The sequence below is a fragment of the Myotis lucifugus genome, unplaced genomic scaffold (genome assembly GCF_000147115.1).
Source record: "Myotis lucifugus unplaced genomic scaffold, Myoluc2.0 scaffold_92, whole genome shotgun sequence".
Classification (NCBI taxonomy): Eukaryota; Metazoa; Chordata; class Mammalia; order Chiroptera; family Vespertilionidae; genus Myotis; species Myotis lucifugus.
Window position 1 is genome coordinate 44,299 of NW_005871140.1, and position 16,879 is coordinate 61,177.

Sequence of the window (16,879 nt, forward strand, 5' to 3'; positions counted from 1 at the left end):
TTTTTACAGAGAGGAAGGGAGAGGGATAGAGAGTTAGAAACATCGATGAGAGAGAAACATCGATCAGCTGCCTCCTGCACACTCCCCACTGGGGATGTGCCCGCAACCAAGGTACATGCCCTAGACCAGAATCGAACCTGGGACCCTTGAGTCCGCAGTCCGATGCTCTATCCACTGAGCCAAACTGGTTAGGGCAATTAATTCCCTTTTAATATGCACGAATTTCGTGCACCGGGCTACTAGTACCTATATAAAGTACAAATCCCTATGAAAGGAAAAATGAAATGTTGAAAGAAGAGATCTCTTCTACACTCATGATCTTTGATCTTTTTACTCTGCATAGTTTTGCCTTTTCCAGAATGTCATATAGTGAAATCACAGTGCATGGCCTTTTCAGGTAGCATTTTTCACAGAGTTGTATACATTTACATTTCCTTCGTGTATTTTCATGGCATATAGCTCCTTTCTTTTTAGTGTGGAATACTATTCTACTGTCTGGGAGGCAGGAGGAAAGGGAAGGGATAGAAAGATTAAGGAAACAGGAGAGAGATGAGATAAAAAAAATTAAAGGCCTTTGGGTAAGGGTGGAAGGGAAGATCTAGTAATAGTTATAATATCAAGTATAATACAAGGGAAATCAAGATTTCTGAATTATATTTTAAAGTCAATTTTCTACAACTATTTCTTGTCAAAGATATTTTTGAAAAAGGTTTATCTTCACTTATGTTTCTAATTCTAAAAGTAATGACATTGATTTTTAATGGTTGAGTTAATTAGGATTCGATGAATTATCCCAATGTTAGTGTGTAAAAATCAGCCTGCTGTGACAAATGCAGTTTGAGTGAACAAAAACATATCTCTATAAAAAGCATTTTAACATTATATCATACAAATGATTGCCTTAAGGTTTCAATTTAAAATATTTTAATACTGTTTGTATTGAGTTCCTATCGCTGCTTTACAAATTACCACCCATTTAGCAGCTTAAAACAAAAGCCACTTATTAACACATAGTTCAGTTTCTCACAAGACTTACATCAGTGTGTTAGCCTGTATTCTCACCTGGAGCTCCAGGTATTCTCAAGTTTATGTGGTTGTGGTAGGATCTGATTCCTTGTGGTTGTACAACTGAGGTTCCCATTTCCTTGCTGGCTGTCAGACAGGGACTGTTCTCAGCTCCTAGAACCCATTCTCATTCCTTTTCACATGGCTCCCCACCTCCATTTTCAAAACCAATGATGGAGAATCTTCATTGTGTCCCTCTCCTATTTTGAGTCTTTCTTGCCAGGAAGAGTTCAGTTCCTTTTAGGGGCTCATCTGCCATGGAGGATCATCTATTTTTCTTAACAGCAAATGTGACATATAACAAACCCAATTATGAGAATGAATATCCCATCCTATTCACATGTCCCCAGGATTGTACGGGACAAGGACAGCCACAGAGGACAAGGATCTTGGAGAACTTGTTAGAATTCTGCCAGCCACACTATTAAAAAACAGCAGCATCATGAAGAAGTGTACAGCCCTTCTAAGCAAACAGACGTAGAAAGAAACTTACCTCTATGATGACAAGATAGAATCTAAGTATATATTTAGTTTAAAGCTTATCACTTTTACTGATGACTAAAAGTTTTGTAAATACAGTTATTTGAACTACCAAACTGAGCATTTGCATTATCATAAACATTTGTTTTCTGTCAAAGTTTCTACTATTAAAAGCTATGGCCTTTGGTGGCAATTTAACTTTAATCAATATTATTGAAAGCATTTAGGGCTTGTGACAGGCAGAAAGGGGACACTGAAGTGGTGAAATGTCTGCAAGGTTGGATTTTTAGCTAAAAAATTGGGATTATTTCTTAGTGAACAGTCCTCATTTTTTAAATTTATATTTAATAGAGCTAAGCATAGAGCCTGGCACTGAATAGGTCTCATATCCTTATTAAATTGTATGTTGATGTGAACAGTTGTTAGATAGTCATATCATGTACAGATATGATGCATATTTGAAGGTCACATAGATAAATAGGTACGTGATCTGTACCTGTCAGCGTAGGTTCTCTGTTATCCAAATACATTCCCAGAATATATCAGAAATTTGTCTTTATCTTATACCTAATACCACGAGCAAACCCATTTTATTTTATTTTAGTTATCTGCCACCAACTTGCCAGAGTGACTTTATAGAAACAATTTTTAAATTTCCTCCTCTCTCAAGAGTGAATGCTCTACCTCTTGGGAATTTTGGATGGAATTCCTATATAATAAAGAGGTAATATGCTAATTAATCCTCACACCCTCACAAGATGGCTGCCTAGGAGGCGGAGCTGTTGACGCTGACTAGCACAGAAACCGACCAATCAGAACTTAATCTGGGTGAACTGTGAAGGCAGAAATCAAGGTGGAGGCTGAGGAGAGGTTTTAAGGGCAAAAGCTGTTTGGTGTAAGGTGTAAGAAAGCAGTTCAATTTTTTAATGACTGGTTTGGCAGTATAGTGCATATGACTGGCTCTAAGTCCAAATATAGGGATTATGTTTTTTTGTCTACCAAGAGCATCTCCACCTGCTGAAAAAGGCTTTTTCCCCCCATTTTCACCACTTTAGTGTCCCCTTTCTGCCTGTCACAAGCAATCCTCTCCTATATAATCTATCTATACTAATAAAAGGGTAATATGCTAATTAGACCGGGTCAACTGACCATCTTTTGGATGTCCAACTTTCTTCCGGACAAAACCATGGTGATGGGGGCCAAGGCAGAGGCAGTTAGGGGTGATCAGGCTGGCAGGGGGCTAGGGGCAATCAGGCCGGCAGGGGAGGGCAGTTGGGGGCAAAATCAGGCTGGCAGGGGAGGGCAATTAGGGGCGATCAGGCAGGCAGGCAGGTGAGCAGTTAGGAGCCAGCAGTCCCAGATTGTGAGAGGGATATCCGATTGGAGAGGGTGCAGGCTGGGCTGAGGGAACCCCCACACACACATCCTGTGCACGAATTTCATGCACTGGGCCACTAGTAATTAAATAATAATGTGAAGTGTGAGGGCAGTTGGTGTTTTGTTCCTTCAGAAAAGCCTGCTTTCCCCAGAGCCACACAGAATAGTGCCAGATTGCGAGCTTTTGATTGCAAGGGAGAAAGTAATGTTTCTCCATGCCAACCCCATCCCTTCACCAAAACCTGCTCAGTAGCTACAAGAAAGTGAAACTCTTTTTTTAAAAAATAAAGGTATAAAAAAAGAGAAATTATGTTGAGGGAATTATAAAAAAAAAGATAGTTCATGCTGCTTGAAAAGATCTATATCTAATATTAAGACATACAAAATTAGAAATGTCCTTGCTCTGTGTGCGCAGTTAGCTTGACATTTTACTCATTGGTGATAGATAGAGTTAATGCAGAAACATCCTTCTAAAGCACCCCTTCAGGTGCATTAGATTATTTCACATTTAAAGGTTGATTGGAATAAATTAATAATCAGTGCTAAGCCATCTATTCATGATGCTAATTTGATTCCTCATGTAGCACCTCTTCCAGAATCATTCTGGCTTAGTAATTGCTTTCTTATCTCCCCTATCTCATGCTTAGGTACAAGTTATAAAGAATGTACTCAAAACAAGTTACATCCATTCATTTATTGAACATTTATCCATTCGTACCTTTTCATTCTTTACTTTTATTTAAAATAAACATATGCAAAGTATGGAAGGTCCTTGGAAATTGTACTCAGGTGAAAGTATTTTTTACTGCTTTTCTCATGGTGATTTGCAAAATACCTCAATAAGCTATGAGAGAGAAAAAAAATCATGGTCCAAATTTTTGGACATTCAGATTACTTTTTTCAACTTGTATATTTTTAGCAACTACATGCATATTAAATTGTCTCACAAGTTTTCTATTAAGAAACCTAGAACAAACTTGACCATTGGATATGCCCCCCAAACACACACACACACACACACACACACACACACAGACACACACACACACCCCTCTTTCTTTCATAATACTGTACTCTTTGGAACAAACTTTGGCAAATGCTAGTCTGTGACAGTGCCTGCCCTATGCCATCAGTGGTGAGTCTGCCTTCTACATCAGAGTGTTAACCCAATGAATGTCTCATTGCTTTTGAATAATCCTGTTTAAAAATGTTGCTAATATAAATCAGAAATATTGTTCTGGCAAACTTGTGAAATTAGCCATATCTAAAATAGAGGGCTTTGTGAGTAGATGAATATAAAATTTTACAGTTTCATTTTAAGAGCTATATGATTTTAAATTAAACCAATAAATATCTTCCATACTTTAGAGTTTTTAAGATTGGTATGTTTCTTGAGAAGTTCCATCTAATTGAAATTCAAATGAACAATGCTAACCGAATGGAGTCCCACTGTGTCTAACCTGGCAGTTGTGTCTAAATGGGAACAGATAGCAGTTCTTCCTTTATCTGTGTTCAGCGCCTCCAATCACATGGAGGAGAAGCCCTGTGGGATTCACTACTCACAAGGTGACAAACTTTTTCTTAGCTCTGTGGTCCTCAGATACAGTAGGAGCTTCAGAAAATAACTGTCTAGATTTAATTTTTAAAGCAAAATATGAATGTGAATAATATACAATACCAGAGTAGTCAGTTATTAATAGACTTATTTTAGACGATTGAACCACATCTAAGAATCTTGATGACTAGTGGTCTCAAAGAGGTATCTGGTTCTTTGTTAATGATATGAGCAAAATATTCAGAACAATGGGATCCAATTTTGAGATTTCTGAAGAATTAGGCCAAGGTACACATTTTCATTAAAAGCTCCTTTGAGAAATTAGATGCACACCTAACTCTGTTTTAAAAACCCTTGTCTAGATCAAAGACACTCAACTTCTTATGATCTCTTGATATGGGAAAAAGTAGACTGAAAGGTTAGAGTAAGTCTGCAAATTTGACACCTTTGTAAGATAATGGACTTGTATGATTTATATTCATTCCCCTCCCCCACCAGGATTTCTATAGTACCGAGCAAGTGGTAATTACTCAATAAAATATGCTCAAAGAATCAGTGAATGAATTAATGAATGACTTGTGAGCAAGAAAGAGAGGAACTTGACAAAGTATCCAACAAGAATAATTTAGATTCCTAATTGGGTCCTAATTTTTCTCATTGGGGATTCTGGATTTTGATAATGATTAACATAAGAAAATGCACTAACTCATATCATGATTATTCCTTGTATATAATTCATTATTAGATTTTTACTTAAGATTTGTATGCACTAAGAAGTGCTTTTCATATAAATTACTTTTAAATTCATGACAATGATACATGTATCGACAAGAGGACAATGTTCTTTTCTCTCAAATCAAATTGTCCCATAATATCACCCGCTCTGACTCTCAGTAATGGTGCCTGTCCTGCTGTTCTTTGCAGCCAGCCGTTGCAAATGCTGATATCATGTTTATTAAAATTCACATTCCATGGGACACGTTGTGCAAGTATGCAGAGAGGCTGAATATCAGGATGCCCTTCAGGTACTTTCCAATTTTATTTCATCTCTCTAAGTGTATATTAGGATTGGTCATTTTGCAAAACCTTAGGGCAATAAATGTAACCATTTCGACAAGGGAAATGCTTTTTCTTCCAAAGGTTGGATAATCTTGGACACTTTTTCTCTTTTCTGGTATCTTTCTCTAATGTGGTAAACTTTCTGCTTCCTTAGATACTTTATATCATTGCTAGGTGGACTTGCCTAGAGGGAGAGAAAAACAGTCGTTTTCAAATTATAACTGATAACATAATTCCCAAGATCAATCTCACTTCTTATTTCATGTGAGGAGATAGAACTCTTATTGTTTTTGTGGAAGGAAGGCAGTGTAAAATGTACCATCCTTATGTATACAAGTGCAGTGTTCTCTGGATATTGGTTAGCAAGAATCATCCCTTAGGTGCAATTCAATCAGATGGTTTCTTAGCTCTGCCCTCAGTAACAATGGAAAATAGTAATAAGATGCCTGCTCAGTTAAAGATTTTTCAGTCCTTCCTATAGGTTAGCAAATAGTGAGCAGACATATTTTCTGATATTGTATATCTTGTATTATATGCAAAATGTTTCACCTTCCTTCATCGTTTCTCAAAATAAAATTCAACAGTGTTCCTACTATGCACAAAGTGTTAACTCACATTGAAGATATGAATATTTACATTTATTTGGAGCTCAATGTGCTTTCTCAGCTGCTAAGAATGTTTTAAAAGGTTCACAGTAACAAGGTACCATTAAAACAGGCATCTAGATAATAAAAATGAAAGAACAGTAAGGGTGCAAGTCATAAATATGGAGATATTTCTCACACCTGATAACATGAAAGAGGCCAACTCTGTTAAGAGTGCTGACATCCTTAAGAACTATGCTATTCACTTTTTAAAAAATGATATTAATTTTTTATTTTCTGGTAATGGTGCATTTAAAAGAAGAGTTCTGATACATCTGAAGAAAGAAATATAAAAACCATAAAACCTATGCAGTTTACCATCTCTTTTTCTTGATGTTGTCTGAAATTTTCATCTTTTTTTAAAATATATTTTCAATGATTTCAGAGAGGAAGGGAGAGGGAGAAAGAGAGAGAAACATCAATGATGAGAGAGAATCATTGACTGGCTGCTTCCTGCATGCCTCCCACTTGGGATTGAACACACAACCCAGGCATGTACCCTGAACAGGAATAGAACCATTACCTCTTGGTTCATAGGTTGATGCTCAACCACTGAACCACAATGGCTAGGCAAGTGTTCTCACATTTAAGAACATATACTAGTATACTGTCTTAAAATTAAAATGTACAAGAATAACAATGAACTTAAATAGAAAAAATACATACATATCTCTTTTTAAGGATTTATGCATAAAAATGTTAGCTATGTTTGGCTAATCTATGTATTTATTCAGTGTTGAAATGTACATATTACATTCCACAAAGAAAAGCTGCAAATTTATTTAGGAAAATTATATTGGAATTATAAACCTATCTGCAAATTTTTCAGCTAACTTATTGAATAAACATGAATTTTGAGAAATTTATCTAATTTTCAGCTTGAATGTGTGTACAGAATTGTATGTACTATATTTTCTAGCTAATTCTTTACTTGATTATTTGTCCAAAGTAAATATGGCCTACATATTGGACTTAATGTTTTAAAACTAACCAAGAATATTTCAGAGAGTTAAAATAATCTACATTTCCCAGTTTTTATTCTATGAGGAAGGACTTAATCTGTCTCCTCTGTAGTCTAGAAATATCAAGTCCTGATTTCATTATTTTTCTCTTGATTCAGAGGTGTTTCCTATTCATTCTTAGCCCACTTTCACATTAAAAGTTTCAAACATATTTTAGGATGATTCAGTTATCCTGTAGCTTCTTAGGGTGAATTCCCAGATGGGGTCAACCTTACATTTTTCCTCAAGCTTCTCCTCCCACAAATATTTTAAATATAGAAAATTTGGGGGAATACTTAAAAATTATTAAGAACGATCTTTTCTTTCTAGATGGAAGAACAATCTTCCTTTTTAATCACAATTAGGATTAAATTCTGATCACTTTTTGAATGCAAAAGATACTTTACTCAAAAAATAAAATGACACAAACATACAGGAAGCCCAATATGTAGAACAGATCAAAGTGGAGTAGTTCTGCTTGACAGGAGAAGGGGGTCCTGGGTCCCAGCCATGTGACTGCCCTCCTCACTCGGCCCCACAGTCATCTCCACATGTGGCCACCTGGCTCTGTGAAACACTGGTTGGAAACAGTATTGAGATAATTATTTATGGTTAATTTTGAGTGGTTGTTGTCATAGGTGGGTCGATAGGTAGATAAATGCTCTCTTGATGCAAGGTGGAAATTAGCAGACTCTTTTCAAAGGAAAAAATAAAGTTCTGTACCCAAATAGTACAGTCAATAAATGATCCTCAACTTGCAATTTATACTCCAGTGATTACCAAATTAGTCGCAGTTCCTGAACCTTAACATCATTTGTTCTTGCTGCCATAACCATTTCATATGCGGGCCAGAAAGCCATGCCCCCAGTACTCACTCAGAGGACTATTCCCACTCATGCTTCAAGATTCCACACAGACAACACATCCTCCGGGAAGCCTTCCATTCTCCTTTCTCCTCCGTCTACAGAAACCGATTGGGATCCCTTCCTGGGAACGTCCACAGCACACTGTTATCCTGCAGGGTCACATTTCATTGTAACTACCACTTGTCTCCTCAATGGTAAAGGAAGCTCTTTGAGGGAAAGACCCTCCTTATTTTCCAAATCTTTAAAGGTTATACCTTATTATTCCTTGCAAAATCAGAAATATTCATTACATATATGCTTGTATAGATGGATGAATGGATGGATGACTTCATATAACAAATGATCCAGTTAATATGCATTGCGTAGAATAAGTGAAACCTTTAAAAAATAGAATTAAAAATCAGAATTCTAAAGTGATTTATTGATTTATAAAAGTGATTTTGTTATTAGTAATTTAGATTCTGAAATTAAAACAATGTAAATTCAGAATTATTTCTACTTTTAAAAATTTTATCTTTAAAGTTGAAAGTATTACAGATGTTACTTTTTTTTCCCATTGACCTCTTCTAGTCCGTCCTCTGCCCCAGGCCTTCAACACACTGTTGTCTGTGTCCATGGGTTATATATATCTGCATATAAATTATTTGGTTACTCTTTTCCCACCCATCCACCCACCTCTGCCTTCTATCTGAGATTCCACAGTCTGTCCTACTATACTGGCTGATTTTATGTCTTTCTGAAGCATTTGGAAGTTGGAATATTGAAATGCTCAATATAATTGAATGTTGTCATTCACTGGTTTCACTATTTTCATTTGACTTTCCCCAGCTGATGTTTTTATTTTTCAGGAAAAGATCCTACTACACTGACCCACGGAGCAAATCAACGGGCAGGTTGGTGGGTGATGCCTAATTTGTTTATGACTAATTTGTTATTTGGAGGGGGGGATAGAAATACATTCAATTACCCTTATCAGCAGTTGTAAATTTTAGGGGGAAAAAACGCACTTTATTGATTTATTTAAGAGATTTCAAAAATGACTTGTGCCAAATTTAACAATGTTTAAAAACAGGTAAATGTTTTTTTATGCACCATTGACATTCTTGCAATCCTCACTTGACATAATTGCAATTATATCTCCCATTTTAGGAGATTTTACTTTTAGAGATAGTTATAAAACCAGATTTATAGGTAAATGTTTGACCCAGTAGAGTAATACAACAGACCCAACAGAGACCTTCTGGATCAGATGATCCAAATCTCTTATTTGACAGGTGGTAAAGGAAAGACCAGCATTTACAGTGATGAATCGAATAGCCATGCAGCACATTTTCAATCAAAGACCTACTCTATTTCACCACCTGAATCTTTCTTAGCCTAGCATTAAAACAAACTTCTTTTCAAAGTGTTTCATCTCTTGCCTATTTGGGTAAAAGTAGCTATGACAAAGGAATTAATCAAACTACAAGCCTGAAAGAGAAGAAATTATCCCACCTGAATGCCTGACCCTGTTTCACTAGAGGAAATGATTTTGCCTTTACTGAATACTAAAACAAAAGGCTCCTTACACTTGGCTGTTTTTCTGTTCGTTGTAAAATAATCAATTACCAAAAACAAAATGTGAATGTGCTAGAGTATGCTCTATTGAATAGTATTGCAGGATGTTACAAGTCAGATGACAGAAACCAGAAGCATATAGTGCAAATATCAGTCCATTTTAGGAAAGGATTCAGTAAATCTAGTTCTTTTACCAAGAAAATGGCTGAATATAATTTAGAACTTTACAATAGAAAAAAATTCAGTTTTAAAATAGGGGAATATTGGTGTCTTATAGATGTGGTCAGGATTGGTAACAAGATAAGTTAATCATGGGGAGGGAGACATAATATTAAAAAAGTACTAAAGGAACCAGTATTCAAATCACTCTTTTTAAAAACGATTGTTAATGATGATCTTCAGCCAAGTCAGGTTTTTGTTGTCCAGTTAGCATGCTTGGATTTAGAATGGGCTTTGATCATTGCCCTTGTTCCTATTTGGTCCTGGTCTGTGTAGCAAATTTCCGAAGTTATTTTTGCATAATAAAGCCAAAGTCATTGGAATATTGTAATTTATAAATTTACAACTGCAGGTTTTTCTTTTTTTCTGCATGTGCCTGCTCAATGTTGGACATGTTGCTAAATGTCTGGGTTTGTTTTCATGTGCTCTATAGAATTAGTGAGATTTTTCTGCTGTGTAATTAGTGGGTTTTCTGATAAATAGGCATCTTTCTTTCAGAGACTTGCAGAAGGGTAAAATGCTGCATGTTAAAATAGCAACGGATGTGTATTTATGTAGTACTGTCATAATTTAGTTTTAGCATAAGTGTGTTTAGAATGGCTAATAAATCTGTGTATATTAAATCCTAAAGAAACATTTCATTTTTATAATATTTTTATTGTTTTTTCTTAGAGGGAGGAGGGAGAGAAAGAGAGAGGGAGAGAAACATAGATGTGCAAGAGAAACATCTACTGGTTGCCTCCTGCACACACCTAGACAGGATTGAACCCACAACCTGGGTATGTGCCCTGACCATATCCGAACCACCACCTCTTGGTGTACAGGACAAAGTTCCAAGCAACCCAACACCCAACCAGGGCACATTTTTAGTAGTGGGAAAAAATGTTTCTATTTCGGTCAAATTTAAAAGTAAACTAGAAAATGAAAACTCTACTGTGTGTCCTATGTTTATTATATTTTGTATTTTTTTATTTCATGAAATAAAAAATCAGTTATAAGTTATTTCAAATGACCATTAAAGTCCTTTAAGCACAAATAAAAAATCAGTTATAAGTTATTTCAAATGACCATAAAGTCCTTTAAGCACAAACCTCCTTACAATTTACTTTTCACAAATATTCTCTATGTTCCTTTACTTTGTGGATGTGTGTGGGGTGGGTAGCTAATAAATAGGAAAGGTGATTATGAAAACATATTACATATTAAACTGAAAAAAGAATATCATGTTATTTGCTTTAATTTAGACTTTCAATTGAGAAAATGAATTATCTAGATTTTTTTTAAAAATACATTTGTAGAAAATTAAGATGTGTGTGTGTGGAGGGGGTGATCATCATTGTTACAAAATTACAAAACCAATTTGTGGATCGTTGGAAAGAGGGGAAAAATTAATCATGAGTACTTTGATTCAATTGTGCTTATTCTTTCTTGAAGTGGGAAAGGTGTTTTGTGCAAAGATATTTTAGCCAATAAACATGAGGGGATAATTAATGTACAGGCACTTATCCAGCTTTTGAAGTTCATCGTTTCTCCAGACAGGTTGATAGGCAATAGTTACAGTTTTATTATTGGTGCTATTTATCATTTGGCACTGCACTTTCGCATTCAATTAACAAAGCATCTTCAAAATGACCCTTCAGGGCAGGAGAACACATTGTGGGTTTTCTGATAAACAGGCATCTTTCTTACAGAGACTTGCGGAAGGGCAAAATGCTGCATGTTAAAATAGCAACAGATGTCTGTGTGGAGATCAGGAAAAATCAATGACTCCGTCCTCACTGCTCCCCACCACCCAGGACTCATCCCCCAACCTTCCTAGCTGGTGTGGTACAGTTGGGGCTCTCACCAAGTTCTTTTGACCTTTTAATTCAGATTTCTTTCCTGCATGTGTGTGGTTGTGAGTGTGTTTATGTCTTTTGAGAAGTCATTTTTGGAATGGCAGTGGAAGGTAGGCATGACTCTGGAATGCAACCTAATCTAATTCTAAAATGTGGCTTTGTTCCAGTATGCACAATTATTTTAGAAGACTCAAAAAATGGATGTCCCAAAACCCAATGGTTCTGGACAAGTCAGCGTTTCCAGACCTGGAGGAGTCAGACTGCTACACTGGCCCCTTCAGCCGTGCGCGGATTCACCAGTGAGTCCCCATCTGTTTTCTCCCATGACCTGCCTTAGTATCTGTCTTTATCTGGAAGTTGTTGATAGAATAAACATAGCTGGGACCAGTTCCATTGTCTTCCAAATAAGTCAGAGAATGTATCATTTTATTAAAATGCACACTTAGAATAAAACTCAGTGAACGTGATTAATTATCAACTCTGTTGTGGAGACATTCCAGTAATGAATGATTAATTGTACTAGTAAACTCATGGATTGAGCTAGCTCCCAATTCTTTCAAAATAATTATTATGGTTAGTAAGTCACTCAGTTAAAGTAACAAAAATGATGATAATAATAGAATTGTTATTAAATAACATCCTTGAATAATGGATTTTTCTAATTAAATTATATTTATAATTATGCTTAATTAATTGTATATATTAATTTAATCTATTGTAGTATAATTTTATTAAACTAAGGTGAATATGAATATTTTAGCAATTTTTACAAGCCTATCTATTTGTCTAACTACCAACATATCTCTACTCATTTATTTATTCAATTATTAAGTTTCTACATGACTCAGAATGAGGTTATGATATAGTCTCTGCTTTCACAGTTCTTCCAGGCTACTGGGTCAGACAAAAATCTTAAGTTAATAATTAAACACAATAGTACAAACATAAAGATGGAGAAATGCACAGTATACAGTAGGTTTATAGCTGCAAGATCAATTTGCTATACGCAGTTTTGAACTGACATCTTCTGGGATGTAGGATGTTAAGAGGCAGGATGAACCAGAATTCCTGGCCACTAAACATGTAACAGAACCAGTAATCAATGGGAAACCCCTTTCCAAACATTTATGTTATTATTTACTCTTAGAGGCAGATTTAGAAGCATTCTTTTTAATTCCAGCTAAGAAGTGGAGGCAGCAGTGTAAATCCAAATGAATTCCAAATTTAGAAAGACATCGACTTTTAGCTTTTTGCCATACTTTTTCAGGCTCTGTGATACAAAAATTAAAACAACAAAAAGCCTGCCATTTCTCTTTGAACCCAAGAAACTAAGGTGATCTTTGAAAAATATCAATTAGATCATGAAACTGTCTTGCTTAATACCACCCCAATGGCCTCCCATTTACACTTATCATATAATGCACATTTTTACCATGTGACCATATATGCTGTGGTCCCTCCCAACACTATCACCTCATCTTCTACAATTTCCACACCATTTACTGACTTTCAGGTCACATGCTTTGGTTTCACCCATCAAAAGCTCAACCTTAATTCTATCTTAGAGTCTTTATTCTTGCTGTTCTCTTTGCTAAGATGCTCTTCTCCCAGATCTTCACATGGAATATCCCTTCTTATATTTTTCAGCTGTCACTCAAAAGTCACCAGCTCAGAGAGACCTTCTCTGAAAATCTTATTTATAGTCCCCTTGCCCCAGTCATTCTCTATGTCATTAGGCAGTTTCATTTTTCTTTATAGCAATTTCTGAAATTATGTAACTGATTTATTTACTTCTACATTATCTGTTTCCTTTATTTGTAATGTACCTTCATAGAAAAGGAATTTATCTGCTAAAAAAATATGTTCAGGGAATTCTGAATCAATCTGATGGTAAAATATTTGGTGGATATTCCTTCTGATTCTTATCATTAACAGGACACAGAACTGTTAACTCGGTGCATCTAAGTACAAAAATAAAAAGCACAATAGCAGAATATTGGAGGGGCTCTGAGTCTAATAACATGGACAGGTATACAGATTACCATAATACAGGGCAGAGTAAAAGTAATGCATTAGGAGTGACAAGTAAAATGCACATTTTTGTAAGAAAGAGGGAGAAGCTACATCCAGAGGAGAAGACCCAGGAAACTTTTATGAAAAGCTAGTTCTTTTCAAGCCACTAAAAATGTGGAAGGAGGTGGTGAGAGTAGGGGAACAGATATGAGAAACAGAGCAAAATCTCAAGGTAAAAAAGATGGGACTCCGAGGTGATAAGTTCTACACTTTGACAAACTAACAGATACAAGAAGCCAGACCTATAAGTAAAACCAAGGGGGGAGGTTGAAATGCAAGAATAGAGAGCCTCCGAGGAAAATGATATTGGAGAGCTGCTGACAGGTTAATAGTAGGAGCCCTCTAGAGGTCAGAGCTGTGCATTAAAAATCAGGTGAGAAATTGCATGGCTGATTAGGGGTAAAGAGGGCATTCTTTTCATAACCTATGCAAGAGGCCATGAGATCCAAAGCAAGATGTGTATGGAAACCAAGAGAGACTCAGTTTAGTTCTAAAAGTTACTTTGTTTGGCAACTGTTTGAATATAGATGAAAAGAAATCAAGGACCATAGACGACCCAATACTTCAGATCTAAGAGTCTGAGAAAATGGTGGTTTATCATTCACACAAAAAAGCAACTGAAACAAAAATTGTCAGCAGTTGAGTGAGGACCAGGACACTTCCATTTTCTTTGAGGCTCCCAGGATATCATAAAGTAAATGCTGAAACAGACCCTTCCTTCCCGCCTGGAATCTCCCTTTTGCTCTTTTCATCACTGACTCTTAGGCAGTTTCTCCTTGCAACCCTCCCTTTGTAGGGACAGAATAGGGCATGAAGGGAAGGAAGAACTGTTGCTCACCGCTAATGTTTTATAAACAAAAAAGCTAGCTTGGATTGTATGGCATGGGGAATTACATGAATTTTTAATGTGCTCTGTTTGAAATTACATTGCATAATTAAAATAGATGGGAGCCCATGGAAACTCTGTTCTCTCCTCGTTCGATGCCAAACAACTAATATGAGGACATCCAGGCTTTCTTATAAACCAAACGATATTAAAGTGCATATTTGATAATGCTCTGTATGATTTATGCTTATTTTTCTCTGCCAACTGATCTTTTTAAGAAGGTGGTTTCTCTTCTGATTTGCTCTACTTCACATGCATTCGTTTAAAAGAGAAAACAGATGGATGACTTCCCAGGAAGTTGTTACTGTTGCTGGATTCTGTGCTCTGCCCTGAATACTAAAATGGATGCCCTTATCTTAACAGCTTCATAATAAACAATAAGGACACCTTCTTCAGCAATGCTACTCGAAGCAGGATAGTCTACCACATGCTTCAGCACACCAAATATGAAAATGGAATATCAAAAGTGGGTAAGAACGCTAATGGAAAATGTAGAGAAAGTTGAATTTGCTGTTACTGATATTACCCAGAAATATTTGACTGAAGTTTTGCCTTCATGCATTAAATATGAATATATAACACATTGAGCACAAACTCTAAACATTCTGTTTTCAGCCTTTCAATAAAACAAAACAAAATCTTTGAAGAACACTTGGCCATATGTATCAAAATGCCAACTGTGCAAACACTTTAGAACAGAAATTGTAATCTTGAAATTTATCCCAAGGAAATAATCAGACTTTTAATAACAATATACAAAGACATTTGTTCATTGTGGTTTTGTAATATAATAAAACTAGATTTATGTTAACTGTCCATCATTAGGAACTGACAAATAAATTAGGCTACATCCACATAATACATCTATTAAAAATGAAATAATTCAAAGATTTCTCAACACTAATAAATATTCTTTTCAGATATGTTAAGGGGTAAGGAATTCTTCCAATTTTCTGACTAAGTATTTTTAGTAAAAAGAAAAGTTACTCTAGGCTCATGTGATCTCATGTGAGTAAATATTAATATTCCCCCCATTTCATGATGTAGCGAAGTGAAATTGTATGTTAGCACCCTGCAAATTTCCATAAATTAATGTTGTAAGGATAGAATTCAACTCTTAGTATCAATCTCTTTCAAAGCCTCACTGTCCTTATAGGTGATGGTAGTTATGGAAGGCATTTGGGTTATTTTCAGTTTTCAAATTAACTTAATGTTTGAAGTTAAGTATGTTGCTGCAGAAGGAAGTCTTCATTTAAACAAACTCAAGAACTGTTGATTTCTTCTCTTTTCAGGTATCTGTAAACTGATAAACAATGGCTCATATATAGCAGCTTTTCCCCCGCATGAGGTAATTTTAAAATATAATTTCCATTAAAAAAATGTTCTCATGCTCAGTGCTTGATTCCATTTTTTATTTTATTTTATTTAAATCTGCTTCCCTCTCCCAGGAGGGTTCAATCAATGACTGGCCCTGGTCTTTTCTTAAACCCCCATTATATTTTGACTCTACACTGGTTCCCCTGCCCAGAATCCTCCTGCGATTTTCCCTCATCAGGAATTCCAGCCTCGGAGGCAACTTATGGACATGGCTTGGCCACTCTGGCTACTGCCCTCTACTCCAACACAGAGACCATTTGGGAACCACACCACTCCCAAACAGGGCAGATTCCTGGTTTGTGCAAACTACTTTGGGATACCTGAAAATCAAACACAAACCCACAAAAAACCCTACAGCACATTAGGTACTTGATTCTCTGCCTGATCATTACTTCTCTACTAGTTTTAAGTAGGAGAGCCTATTCTAAACTGTGGTGGGCTTTGCCTGCTGAGTCATGAATTCAATTTGAATTAGTTTTAACCCCCTCCCACGCACCCATGCATACACATTGTATTAATTTTAAGGCAACTTTGCATTTTAATATAAGAATGGGGTCATTAGAGGTTTCACTTCTGCACTTTCAGAACTAGTCACTCTTCTGTGTACAAATCCAAGGACTTACAGCCTTTGCCTGAGGAACCTTTGAGCCTGAGGAATTCACAGAACTGCACAACTCATAACAGATAAAATGTGTTGAGCACTTACTACTTGGCACTGAGCCAAATGTTGTTTATGGATCATCTCATTCAATCCTTGCAGAAAATCTTTGAGATAGACAATGATATTAACTCCATTTTGTAAATGTCATTGAGGCATAGAAATGTTAAATATCAAAGGTACAGTTTTGAGCCCGGGAAGCCCCACTCCATTTTCTCTCAATG

The 16,879-nt window shown here is 36.0% G+C and overlaps 1 protein-coding gene across 1 annotated transcript in view; it reads left to right on the forward strand.

Annotated features, from left to right (window-relative positions):
* Positions 1-16,879, forward strand: part of ANO3 (anoctamin 3) — a 129,697-nt gene that overhangs the window by 20,814 nt on the left and 92,004 nt on the right. Inside the window, exons 3-7 of the mRNA XM_006091589.3 lie at positions 5,402-5,502; positions 8,896-8,940; positions 11,829-11,960; positions 14,984-15,090; positions 15,913-15,968. Coding sequence (XP_006091651.1) covers positions 5,402-5,502; positions 8,896-8,940; positions 11,829-11,960; positions 14,984-15,090; positions 15,913-15,968 — 441 coding nt within the window. The remainder of the gene's footprint in view (positions 1-5,401; positions 5,503-8,895; positions 8,941-11,828; positions 11,961-14,983; positions 15,091-15,912; positions 15,969-16,879) is intronic.